The sequence below is a fragment of the Pygoscelis adeliae genome, unplaced genomic scaffold (assembly GCF_000699105.1).
Source record: "Pygoscelis adeliae isolate BGI_AS28 unplaced genomic scaffold, ASM69910v1 Scaffold13, whole genome shotgun sequence".
NCBI classification, from domain to species: domain Eukaryota; kingdom Metazoa; phylum Chordata; class Aves; order Sphenisciformes; family Spheniscidae; genus Pygoscelis; species Pygoscelis adeliae.
In genome coordinates this window covers 1,286,066-1,299,544 of record NW_008824499.1, presented here as the reverse complement: position 1 = coordinate 1,299,544, position 13,479 = coordinate 1,286,066, and the positions used below count along the sequence as shown (strand labels likewise).

The 13,479-nt window shown below is 58.2% G+C and overlaps 1 protein-coding gene across 1 annotated transcript in view; it reads left to right on the top strand.

Annotated features, from left to right (window-relative positions):
• The first annotated feature begins 12,538 nt into the window (after window positions 1-12,538).
• Window positions 12,539-13,479, top strand: part of PAQR5 (progestin and adipoQ receptor family member V) — an 8,222-nt gene continuing 7,281 nt past the window's right edge. Inside the window, exons 1-3 of the mRNA XM_009321440.1 lie at window positions 12,539-12,589; window positions 12,869-12,996; window positions 13,127-13,332. Of these exons, the coding sequence (XP_009319715.1) occupies window positions 12,539-12,589; window positions 12,869-12,996; window positions 13,127-13,332 (385 nt within the window). The remainder of the gene's footprint in view (window positions 12,590-12,868; window positions 12,997-13,126; window positions 13,333-13,479) is intronic.

Here is a 13,479-nt window from a genome sequence, read left to right as displayed (position 1 = left end):
CATTTTGAGTTCATATGATTTTTGTTAAATAACAATTTTAACTAACTGGTCACTAAAAAATATCCTAACAAAGACGACAGGTGGTCTGCTGAGGTTGCTTATAATGCGCAAGAAATGCACAAGTCTCTTAACTCCTGTTTTCAGCTAGGAATGTGCAAGTCCTATCAAAATTCCCCCCCAAAATTGGGATTGAGGTCACCTCTGCCTTAGCCGCTCCATGCCTGAAGTGACACTTTCCACCTTGATGCAGAAGTGCCGTTAAATCGGGGCTAACTTTCCCTGGTCGACGGAAAGTCGGTGCCTCCTTGGCTGTAAACATGACCTGCACCCAGGATGCCACGTTTGACTTGGTCGTGAATAATTTTGCGTGACTGAAATGCATAGAGCAAATCTTCCGCAGCCGGGCAGAGCTTCAGGACTGTCTCCCAACTGCTTGGGTGAAAATATTGATTTTCATTACTTAGCAGTTTGTTAAAAACGTATGAATTGAAAATAGAAGTGGATTTAAATAAGTTGTCTTGGTGATGAATTTGAATGTTTGCTGCTCAGTTTGTGGTGAAAGGAAATACATTTACCATCTGCCTGGAGTGACTGATAACTCCCATGTATGCGTCGCGCTTCCTGAATGTTAAATAGCTGCTTCTGTACTTTACTAATCTCTTCCAAAAACGGCAGGAGCTATTTAAACACCAAGCGCTCAGCCTTTCAGCCTATTAAACAAGGTGGAGTTTGGCAATGGAGAAGTGCAAATGTTGAAAGACATCTTGGCACTCACCGGCTTGAATCTTTAGGCCAGTAAATATTTCAAGAGCTCATCTGGTTGAATTTGTATCTCTAAGCAACTTGCCGAGTAGCTCTCGTTGGGTTGAACTGAAGATTAACAGGACGGAGCACCTTGTGCCACGGTAATAACCACTTACGAGCAGAGGGTGGGAGGGGGGAGCAGAGGGGTTCTGGTCCTGCTCTCGTGGCTGCTCATGCGTTTTCCATCTCAGGGAAGAGGAGTACACGTGCCTGCCTTGGTTTGGGAGGGGTCAAACCCCGCCATGCCGCTGGCCTCGAGTGGAGGAGCCGTCCCGTGAGCGGCACACGCTCCAGAGCCGGTGCAGGCGAGGGGAGTCTGTCCATCTGCACCTGCCAGGACAGATGGGTCCTGTGCATCTCCTGCCAGCTGCCACGTCAGGCCATTCATCCACGGGGTAGAGGAGTTACTGCTCCTGTCGAGGTGTCACCAAGCCTTTAGACCAGGGAGTTGGTGGACCCTCATGCTGCGAGTACGCCAACAGCACTTTATTTCTCGATGCACTTGGGTGGCCACGGACAACCTGCTGCTGGGGGCTCGCTGTTGCTGTCCCTAAGGAGGCAGCGTGAAATATTTGATGGCTAATTACAGCAAGGTCAGGCTTCTGGTGCAAAGTTTGGGAAGAAACAAAGAGTATTGGCCCAGCCTCAAGCACTTGAGGTTCTGTTCTTGCCCTCGGCGTGTGCAGGTGCTGGTACCAGGTCGTGCTCTTGGTGGTGGTGAAGGTGAGGTCTCTCTCTGTTGCTTTTTTTGTTTTTCTAGATTAGTCTAGATTAATAGTATTTGCTAGTGGGAAAATGCTCCACGTACAGCCTCCCTTCTGCACCTTCCCGCTGTGGCTCCATCCCTCATCCCCTGTGCCTCCTGGCCCCCCTCTATTACCAGAAATGCTGCTCTGAAGAGTTTTCCCTGTTTATAAGCCCAGTCTGATTGCCTTCTTGAGCTTAAGCGATGCCGTCGCCTTGAGGCACTCACTTCTAAATGGATTCATCATGCTTTAGTGGCTTTCTGTCACCTCGACGACGAGGAAGTACGAGAGACAGTGTTGATGCACGGAGCAGCTTCCCTGTGCAGCAGGGCTCCAGCGAAGGAGGCGGCAGCTTCTTTACCTGCGCTGGGAGACATAAATGGTGCACAGACAGGTTTCCTGGGCTCAGGCGCCTGTTTGTGAGTGAAATCTCGGCCGAACATTTCTGGGTGTGAAAAGAGGCTTTGCGGATGCTTGGGAAGAGGCTCGTGCAGGCGCCGGCTTCGGATGCTGCGAGGGCTCGGGGCTGGCTGCGTCCCACGGCGGTGCCATGTGGGGCTCAGCTCTGCTCCCCCCCAGCACTCGGCTCTGCTCCCCATCCCATCCGGAGAGACCCTGCGGGCGCTGGCCCTGGGCCGGCAGTTTCCTCCCTTCCCTGCTGCTTTCCAGGTGGGATATCAAACCGCCCTTTGCACGGTGCCCTTTAAGGTACCGAATCAGCCAGGGCCCCGTGGGCACCGAGCACCTCCCGGCACCTGCCGGCACCTTCAGCCGCTCGTGTGCAGGAAGCATCTGCAAAGACTTGTTTCTGCAAAGCCCATTACTGAGAGGGGAAAAAAAGAAAATCCAAATGGCGTTGCTTGGGTGGGGAATACTAACCCATTAATTTGATCATAAAGAAGCCTTTTTATTAAAATCCCGTCTCTATCCCAAGCGCTCACAGGGCTTGGCTGGATCTTATTAAATGCTCCGATATTTCACTGTAGCTTTTTGTGTTTGCTGGGCCTTGTTTGAACAATCAAATGTCAGCAGAAGCAGCTGGTGGTAAATGCCATTTCCCTCTGCCCAGGGACCGTGGGACGGGCTGCTGGGTGCTTAACCGAGATGAGCTGCTTAGAGAGAATTAAATATTAATACTGGGTATTGCTTTCTTTAATGCACCGGGCCTGGCTTGTGCGGAGCAGGGCCGTATCCAGCTGTGCCCATGGGTGCCACGTGCAGGCAGGGCAGCACGTGAAGCTCTGGGGAAGTGATGAGGAGGAGGGTGCCAGGGATGGCGAGGAAGGGCCGGGGGTGATTTTCCCCGTAGAGTCCCAGCGCTCCAGTGAGGGTTTGGCTCCTCTCCCACGACGTGGCTCCTCCCCGGCACCCTCCCCACGGGTTTTCCGCCGCTGCTCTCCCCCCTCTCCCCTCCGTTCCCCGCACCATCCCCGCAGCATCCCTGCTCCCGGCTGGGGCTGCCGGGCCCCCACATCCTCCAAAAATTTAACAGTAATGTCAGCACTGGCACATTCCTCCATCTCACATGCCCTGTAAGCAGAACGTGTCAGCATATTCATTCTGTAATTAAAAATATTAATTAAGGCAGGCTGGAGCCAGAAATGTGTTGCATGAGCTGGGCTGTGCCAGCAGCCGGGGCCGGCTGCGTGCAGGGGCGGAGGGGCAGGGGGTCCTGCTCCCTGCCCGGGACGTGCCGGGGTGGTGATCTTGGCCGGACCCCCCCGTTTCCATCCAGGCTCAGCCACCTCGGTGCTCCCCCCATCGCTTTCCAGATGCGGGGGTCTCCGTCGGGATGCAGGAGGTGGGGAGCGGGTGCTGGTGGAGGAGGAGGGGGGGAAACGCCGGGGCGAAGCCAGAGCTGCTCCGCAGGCACCTCCCAGGCTCGGCGGTGACCCGCGGGGAGAAAGCCCACCCCACCCCGCTGCAGCAAGCCCCCCAGGTCCTCGGGGCAGAGGAGGCTGTGTGACGGAGGGTCGGGAGAGGGCAGAGGGTGGTGGTCTCCAAAGGCGTTAAGGGGCTGCAGCGGGGCTTCTCCTCTGCTCACACAACAGGCGCTAACAGTGATGATGGAGCTGCTGATGTTAATTTTTTCTTTTTTTGGATTAATTTAAAATTTTCTAAAGTTCGGGGTTATTTTTTTTTGTTTTGAGTGCTGGTGCAGCACCCCTCCTGGAGCAACCCCATCCTGTAGCAAAGCCCCGGCTTTCCCTGCCTGTTGCAGGAGCAGGTAAGGCAGGGATCCTGCTCGGCTTGCGAGTGCCACCTGCTTTTAGCCATCCTGCCCTGTTATTTGCAATGATTTTGTGGCCCTGACTGCAGCAGAGGTCTCCGGCGCCGCGGCCAGCAGGGCTCGTGGTGTGCTCGGGGAGCCGCTCATGTGTGCAGGTCCTGCTGGCAGCACGTGGCATTAACGCCCGCCGAAGCAGGGGGCCGCGGGACGCGTTGCAACCCCTGTGCCAGCCCTGGGTCACCTTCGGACATTTTGCAATTCTGCAAGTCAGGCATATCACGAGCTCAGCTCCGCTTTGCTTTAAACTAGCACAAGGTCTGGAACAACTGATTGTCTTCATTTAGAATAGCTCCAGCTCACAACTAACTTTATAGACAACTAACTACCTTTTATGGGGAAAAACCAACTCGGACCAGCAGAATAAACCGTTGCATTCATATTCCGCAGTTGTCACCTTGTGAATTGTTCCGTGTTGGTATTTGCACTGTGGTTGTGCCCAGCAGGGCTGGCCGGGGCTGCAGCAACACCTGCTGCAAAGATGCTGCTGCCGAAGTGCAGGCAGCGCAGGCAGAGGTCCCAGCGGGAGCCCTCGTCCTCCCAGCGCAGGCAGAGGGCCCAGCGGGAGCCCTCGTCCTCCGTGGGCGCCCACACGGGCTGAGCTGCTCTCTGCCTGGCACTCGGGCACAGCAGGATCAGGCCCCGCAGGGCTGCGGGAGCTGGACGTGCCGGGCTGGCCCCCGGCGGAGTTTGCACTGAAGAGGCGGCACTTGTGGTAGACCACGAATAACACAGTGAAGAATTAACTGTGCGTAATTAAACATGCGGGCTTAGGGCTAAATTAAATATTAACCAGTTCTCCCTTTGCACCTCCCGTTAGCGGCTCTGCTGCGATGCTGCGGGGTTTGGAGGCCGCTTGGGGAGTCCCACGGCTGGAGCCACGGAGAAGAGGCAGCGACAGCTCCTCTCTGGGTAACATGCCCAGGAGGGAAGGGATGAGCTGGGCTGCCTTGATGAGGTCCTTGACCAGGCTCCCTCTGGCTGTGGTGACCCCCCCAGAAGCCAGCACAGGGGCTCGGCACCGGCCAGTGGACCCACTGTTGTGCTGGGCACCATTGGCCCCATCGCCCAGGGGTTGTGGGGGACCGATGGGATCACACATCAGGCTTTGGGCAGGGGAAGGGTGAGAGATCCCAGACGGTCGCCTCCACCTGCGCTGGTTCCTGGCTCTGTGTGGAAGCATGTGCTGAGCCCGACCTTCAGCTCCTGACAGCTGTGGGGCCAGGGATGCTCCTTGGTCTTCCTGTGCAATGGCTTTCACGTGTCTGGATGTTTCTGGGGTGGGGAGAACCCTTCCCATGCTTGGTCTTTGCCACTCAACAGAAATTATGGGAAAGTCCGCGCCCAGACTCTCCAGTTAATTTAAAGAATAAAAAAAGCAGAAGAAACACTTTCTTGGAGCACGTTGCCATCGACCCCATGTGCGTCAGACCCGGGCAGAGCTGGGCGGTGGGAGTGCAGTCCATGCACAGCCTTGCAAGGGCTGGACTCTGCCTGCCCCGGCTGCTGCGGGTCCTGCGAGCTGGCTGGAAAGCTGGGCTCAGCCGGAAAGCTGGGCTCAGCCTAAAACCTGGGCTCAGCCTGCAGCTTCCATGGCTGGAGCCGTGTGGGTGCCTGGTGGCTGGGCAGCCTGCTGTGGCTCTCCCCCAGGCCGGCAGGGCTTTGCAGGCAGCTCTGGGTGCGACGTTGGACCCCGCAGCTCCCACTGAGTCATTTTTTTGAGGGCGGATGTTTGTTCACAGTTCAGCACACACACACCCCATGTTCTGGGGTATGGCCAGCTGGGAAAAGTCACCTTTACACTCCTGCTGCCCAGTTATAAGTCAAATAAAAACCAGAGAGTGATTAAAACCAGAGTGCGCTGTGCTGGGGAGTGCCGGGGCGGGGGGGGCGTGCAGCCTGGACCCGTGAGCTGTGACCACTGGTGAGATAAGCGCTGGCACCCACAGCACGGCCTCTGCTCCGGTCCCACACGCAAGGGCCACCAGAATCCCCTGCCCCTTGAGGGGTGGCTGTCCCCAGGCTGCCCCCAGGCTGTGCAGGGGCTGCGTGGGGGTGGTCACGGCGGGTGCAGGGGCACATCTGGGGGGTGCACGCCAGCAGGGGGTGTGTGCACACCTGGGAGACGGATGTGCACATCTGCAGGGGTGGCCGTGCACATCTGGGGTGGGTGTGCACATCTGCACGGGGCTGTGTCTGTGCACAGCTTGGGGGACAGGTGATGTGCAGGTGTGTGCCTGTGCCCAGCACTCCCCAGGACGCGTGGTGCTCCAGGGCTGGTGGCAAAGCGGCAGTGGAGCCAGTGCTGTCCCTGTCCCCAAGCCGCAGGATGCCTCCGCCAGCACTGCTGAGCCCCCAGTTCCCAGCAGTTACCTGCTGGGCCAAGCTGGGCCCCCCAAAACCTGCACTGGGCGCCCCACCTGAGGCTTTCCGGCAGGTACCCCTTGCCCACAGCACACGCCAAGAGCCACTGTGACCACCCCCAGATCAGCGGTGCTCCCTCCACCTGGCCATGCTCAGCTCACCCACTTCTCCATTAGCAACAGAGCCGGGCAGCAGGATCCAGCCAACACTCAAATACCTATTTTTCATTTTTCATCCTCTCTGGCTTTTAACACCCTCGGTAAAAGTGCGGAGAGCTGGGCTGCGGCGGCAGCTGTGAACCTCGCTGTGGGCTGGAGCAGAGCTTGATGGGGTGGATCCTGGCCAGCCCTCGGCAAATGCACACTGGCGGCGAGGCTCAGGGACAGCGGTCGGGATGCTGAGCCCGGCGGCTCCATCTCCCCCATTAGAGCTGCCTGAGCATTTGCTCTGATGCGGGGATGGATGCCTCACTCACACGTTACCCCCATGGGATTTTGGGCTGCACAGACCTTCACCGAAGGTGTGGGTGCTCCGGCAGTGCCCCGTCTCCTGCTGGCTTTGTGCTGTGCCGGCAAGGCCTCTACCCAAAGCACAGCATCCTGGGAGGCAGCTGGGCCGTGCAGCAGGGAGCTTTCGCACCGCAAGTGCCTATTCCCAGTGCTTTGACCCCAGGAACAAGAGCCAGCAGAAACTCTCGGCTGATTTGTGCTTGCTGCTGGTTTCCAGACCCCCGGCATGCTCTGCTCACACGGTCGTGCTTCAGCTCGGTTCCTTTTTTCCTGCAAAAACTGTAGCTGGGGTTCAGCCATTCAGTGCTGGGAAGTTTCCACTGGTTTGAAACTCGTTGCACCAGTTGCATGGGAGGCACTGCGGGGCTGGCACAGCTTTTGCAAGCGCTGAAAATGCCGGTTCAGAAACACGAGGTTTCCCAGGCTGCTTGTACACCGGCACAGTGCTGGGAAGAAAGTCCCGCCTTGGGCTGGGGATCGTGCCCAAAGCGGGGTCGGAGTACTCAAGTATCAATCTCTCCTCCACTGCTGAGAGCTGCCAGCACAAATAAATGTGGATGGATTATTTGATGGGTTTGTGCCAATGATCGTGTAAAAACAACCAGGAGTCATTTTAAAGCATTTCATGGGTTTATTGCAGCACAGCCGCAGTCTTCATCCTTTCCAGCTCATTTGACCGGCCGCGGCTCGTAAACCTGGGCAGGCAAGGGGGTAAGTAGAGTAAATCTACATCTTGGTCTCTGTGGGCAATGGTTTGGAGGAAAAAAGAGCCCAGGAGATGGTTTAAAACACATGCTCAATGCCAAGAGCTTGGGGTGTGCAGAGAGACAGCGTTTTCCTCCTGATTGCTGCTCTCCTGGCCCATAGCCCTGCAGGGACGGGGGCTGTGGGGGGGATGAAGTCAGTGACAATCTCCCCCGGGAGCCGAACTGTCCCCTGCCCCGCAGCTGGATGCAGACGTGCGTGTGCCCGGCCCAGCCGTGGCCTCACCCGCCCCATGCCCACAAAGCAAATCCTAATTTTGTGCCAATTTGCCAGCAAGGGAGGAAAAACGCTGCAGGAGCTGCGGGTGACCCAGAGGTGCCTGGTTATCCACGACACAGCTCCTCCTCCAAACAGCACTGTGATGAAACCATCTTCCTTGTACTGCCTGGGGACAGCTTTACTTTCTTCATCCAAATAAAAGGGCTGTTTATAAACCCAGCCCTGCGTGGGCTCACGCTGGAGCGTGAGCATCAGCTTCCACTGGCACATGTCCATCCCCGCATCCCTGGCTCATCCCTGCCCAGGTGAGATCACCCCCGAGCTCCTGTGTGCTGCCAGGGATGAGTTTCGTGGTAGCAGAGCTCATGGCCACCGGGTTTGGGTTTTGCTGGCAGGATCTGGCCCTCTGCTTGGGGGTCACTTCGTTAAGGAACCCGTTACGGGACCCATCGGTGCAAATCCCTGTGTCCGTCCCATAGCTGCCCCTTGCCAGTGGGTCAGCCAGCAAGGCTCCGACATGGGGAAATGGGCATGATCTCAGCCCCGGGGCGTCCCTCCTGGTGGAAACAGCACCCGAAAGGAGATCGCAGAGCCTGGGAAGCCGTCGTCCGAGGGGAAGCTGTGCTGCAGTGCTGGCAGGGGAGGGTTAATGCGCTTACACCCAGAAATTGGTGTCAAGAGACTTTCCCTTGTGATTAAAACGCAGGATAGTGCTGCACATTCACCAGCCCTGATTTCAAATGACCCTTATTGCTTCTCCCCACGACCCGTGAGCAGTGCATTACGCCTGGCTCCAGTTCTTCCAACTACTTAATAATGCAGGAGCAATGCCTGTGCATCCCTCTCCAGCAACTCGCAGTCCTCAGTCTACCGCTCTGTTCAAGTATTGTGAAACACGTTACCAAAAGCTGCCATAAAAATAGAGGCTTTATCGGGGAGGAGAAGGGGAAACGGGCTGGGTTTTGCAGCCGGCGCAGGCGTGGAGAGAGCGGGTAGCTCCTGCTCCGCGGTGGCCGAGGGGACCCCCATCGCCCAGCCGGCTGTGGCCCTCCATCCAGCCGGGAATGATGTAAGAACTCTCTCCAGTTTGGGAGCACCTCCCTCGTCATCTACGGGAGGGTTTTAACTTTACTGTCTCCTCGGAGACAGTTAAGCAAGTTTCGGATGTTTTCTGGTGCTAAAGCAGAGGGGCCTGGGAGCTGAAGATGCACAGGGAGGTCTGTGAGTTAATATTTTTTCCTGCCCTTATTCCACTTCCTTGCAGCCAGGCTGAAGCTAATCCAGAGCACGATCTGAGAGCGTTTGGCCACAGTTATTTCCGGTTTTATTTTGTTGCCTTTTTCCTGTTCCACTAAAAGACGAGCCAGAATTAATTTGCTCCTAATCTGGGAAAGCAGCCGGCGGGGCTGACCTCTGCCGCGTCCTTCCCCCCGAGCCCAGCCGGGGTGTGGGGACCGTCCCGCCGGGTGCCGGCAGCAAGCAGGGCTTTCGGCAGAGCCTCCCTGCCCTTCCTGCCGGGCTGCCGGCTTTGGCAAACCTGCCCCAGCCCGCTCGCTTGGCTGCCTACGCCCCGGCCGGGCTTCCAGCGCGGCTCGGCCATGTGGGCTGTGTTTGTACACAGATGAGTAATAGAGTCGCCTGGAGCCAGCGCCGGCGATAACGCAGCATCCGACCCAGCCCCACTCTCAGGAGCAGCGCCGTAAGTACCGGCTGCTCTGCTTTTTCCCCCTGAATCATTTCGGCTTGCTGCTTTTCACGCTGCCCGGGGGATGCCGAGGGTTTGCACGGCATGAGCTCGCCTGCGGGTCCGCGCCGGGAGGCTGGGAGTTTTTCACACGCGCCATGAAAAGATGAAGGTGGGAAAGAGCTGCGAGCGATGGGGACGGTGCGGTGGGGCCGGCAGTACGTTGCTTTTCCCTGCCCTCCTGTGGCACCGGCAGCTCATGGCTGCGCTGGGCGTTTGCAGAATTTATGGAAGTTTCACTCGGCAGTGTTTTAGGAGCGGGACGGGGCGCTGAGACGCAGCCGTCCCCCAAGGAGGACGGATGAAAGCACTGGGTCTGGCAAAGAGCTCAAGCACGTGCCTGAAATGCACTGATTTTGGAAAGCCTTAAGCTTATGTCTATGCTCGGAGCTGCCTGCTCATCTCAGATCCCGAGCAGATACCAGCAGCCACCCGCAGCAATAACAACCTCCTACAAAGCCTCTGTTGTTCTGCTGGAAAAGGTCTTGGCATGTCCCATGCTGCTGACTCCGGTGCCGAGCACTCAAAGGAGCCCAGCCACTAGTTTTACAGTTCAACTCGTCTCTCTCCTTGTGCCGCCGTAAGAAAGTCATAAAAGTTAATAATTAACAGCTAAAATATTTTTCCCTCCATTGAAAGACACCGGCTGCCAGCTGGGACTGGCGGGGAGAGCCGTGCCGTGGGAGAGCTGCTGCAGCCACGCTCCACGCTTGCTGGAGCCAAGTCTGGACATGCGGTGGAGGGATGGTGACAGGGGACATGTCAGGGCTCCTCTTGCCAGAGACAAGCCGCAGCCTTTAAGGGTGAAAGCCAGTGCCAGGCAGGAACCTTCCCTGGGTGAACTCGGCACAAACCAAAGGCTCCTGGGCTGGACCCGCAGCCTGCGGTGCCTGATGTCCCCATGGGGCTTCGTGTGTGGCCATGGTGGGGTGAGGAGGAGGAGAAGGAGCATGAGGAAGAGGAGGAGGAAGAGGTGTGTTTGCAGCCAGCTGGCTGAGCCTGCAGAGTTTGTAACCTGCTGTTTGCAAAGGAGCCGTTTGCCGAGGTCACGGCTGCGACGGGCGCCCATCCCTCGCCCCACGCCGCTGCCACGGGAGCACTGCTCCCCGGGTGGAAAAAGTCAGCCGAAGGAGGAGGAAAACATGGGACTGCAGGGTGTGCCCGGCTGCTGCTGCGCCCCGCAGCTCCGGTGACTCATTTTGCTCTTAAAAATACAAGTTCTTCGTTAAGCCTGGGCCCGGTGCTTCCCACGTTCTTCTGCGGAGGCAGCCCGGCGCGGGGTGCGCGCAGGGGACCAGCTCCCTGCTTTAGCCACGGTTTGCCTGGGTTGCACCACAGCGCACCCAGCTCGGGGCTCCCGTCCAAGGGCTCTTTGCAAATCAGGGCTCCCGCACCCCGCGGTGTGCCTTTGTGAAGAGCTTGTGCGGCTTCCTCAGCTTCACCGAGATAAGGGACATTATTTTTGTTCCGTCCCACCATCGCCCTCATTTGTGTTTATATCAGACGCGCGGCGGGGATGGGAAAAGGCAGAGCTCTGTGCCAGGCTGCCCTTTATTTCTGGAGCATGCAAATAACCAACAGCAGCCCCCACTCCCTGCCCTCACTCCCTGCCCTCCAGCTGGGTCCTGAGGCTCTGGAGGCCACTGCAGGGATAAGGTCCCCTTTTCGCCATGGAGAAGTGCAGGAGTACTGAGGGGATCGCGGGGGGCTGCAGGCTCCGCATAGCTTTGATGCAGCACACCTGTAGCACAACAGCCAAAAAAAAGCTCCTGATTTAAGTCTAATCTTTAACTAAAGGCATTTCCAATTTTATTTTATGTCGGGTTTATTGCTCTCTTGCCTTGTTAATTTTTTTCCTCCTCTTAACTGCGTCCCAGCCGCCTCCCTCTTCCCGGGCACTCCCCGTGCACGGTAGCCCATGGCATTTTGCCCGTGTAGGTTTGCACCGGCGCTGCTTGGCTGCGTGGAGAGGTAGAGTATGGGCAGGGAGGAAGAGCAGGGGTAATGCCAGGGGCCAGGAAAGGGCAGCAAAGGGGTTTATTTGGGACTGGCAAGCCTCCGTGCAGCACCAGCAATGCGTGCTGACGGCTGAAGCTCGGTGTGTCCTGGTATGAAGTTACGGAATGGCTGAGGCAGCCGAAACGCCATCCCAGGAGCAGCTCTCGGGAGGCTGCAGAGGCTCTTTCTCATGGCTCCGTGGGCTGGAGGGTTGCAGACATCTCAGAAACCTGGGGGGACCAGTGCATTGGTTTACATGCGATATGCCTGTGCGACCAAGCTGAGCCGGCACGCCGAGCCTCAGGCTCCCTTCTTGCCCAGCTTCCCCCGGGTCAGGCGGTCCCTTGCAGGAGGGTGCAGGAGATAATTTTTTTTTCACCTTTATTTCACAGACCAGAGGTGGAGGCAGAGGAGGGAGAGGCGGCGCTGCCAAAGCCGTCAGTGGGTAAGAGATGGAGATGCTGGGGCCGGAGGGGCTGCACTGTGGCATTGGGATGTTCAATGGGGAGCGGGCAGAGAGGAAACAGCCTGGGTGCTGCCTGGGACCCTGCGTCCTCCCCGCTTCCCTGAGGGGACCTGCCTGCACCCTGCAGCCCCCCAGCCCATGCCCAGGGCTTTCTGTGTGACCTTGAGGTGCTCCGGGGACGTGGGCGCCCTTCCTGCATCACCCCAGCTCTGTTGGGGTGATAACAGGGAGTTTCAGTCCCTCTGGATGGTGGGCACAGGGACATGCTGTCCTTCTCCCCCTGCCCCTTTTGGGTATGGGTGGTAGGGAGGGATCCCAACATCCCCTGCAGGGATGGATGCCATCTCCCCTCCCCGTGCCACGGGAACCCCCCAGGAAGCATTTGCCACATGTGGGTTTGGGACCCTGCATGGGGACACTGTGCCACATCCCCACCAATGCTCGTCTCCCCCAGGCCACCCGTCCTGAGCCCGGGGAGCATTGCTTCACCCGTCACGGGGCAGCCCCATCCCCGTCCCATCGCTTCTCCAGCAGGGTGCGAGATGTGGCCAGGCGGGGTGTGAGGCACCGCCGGGGCTTGTCCCCAGGGAAGCTGAGCCGAAAACATCCCTCAGAGCCGGAGACCCGACCTGCGCGATGCTGAGCCTCAAGTTACCCCGGCTGCTCAGCATCAACCAAGTGCCTAAGGTCAGAGAGGAGCTTTTCTTCCCTAAGCCCGAGGCTCGGTGGGGTTTTGGGAGGTGACTGGCGGGAGCCATGTGCTGGGGTGGCCATCACCCCCGGGGCAGTGCTCAGCCCCTCCCCGGGACCACCTCCCACAGGGAGGGGGGACACAGCTCTGTCCTCGCAGCAGGGTCCTGGGTCCTGAAACGTGGGCACCCTCCTTTTGGCAACCTTCCTTCCTTCTCCTCCGATTTGTCCTTCCTTCTCCTCCGACTGCCACCAGTGCCAGTCCTTGCCTTGCAGGGGTACCAGGAGCAGGGGATCCTCTTTGGGTATCGCCCCCCCAGAAGCTCGGCAGCAGACTGTCTCCTCAGCGTCTTCCAAATGACGAATGAGACTTTAAATATCTGGACACATTTTGTGCCTGCCTGGTAGGTACCATGCTCTGGGTCCTCAGCATCCATGGGAGGAGGTGGTGGGTCTCCACGGTGGGAGCAAGGCTAGGGGAGCAGGGATGGGGGGCACCCAAGGGTGCGATGCTCACCTTCCTCCACCCCACAGGTACTTCGTGTGGACCCTGGTCGGGCGGCTGCAGGGGCCAGGGGGCCGGGAGGACCCCCACGCCTGGCCCCTCCTCGCCTACCTGCTGACCTGCTGCATCTACCCCCTCGCCTCCAGCTGCGCCCACACCTTCAGCACCATGTCCACCCGTGCCCGGCACATCTGCTACTTCTTCGATTATGCGGCTCTCAGCATGTACAGCTTGGGTAAGGACGGGCAAGTCTGCAGAGGTTTCGGTGGGGTGCCAGTCCCCAGCACTTCCCCGGGGCAGCAGGAGCTGAAGCACAGGGAGGTGTCAGGGACGGGGCTGAACCCCGGGTGCTCAGACGGCTGGTATCCATGGGACAAGCAGA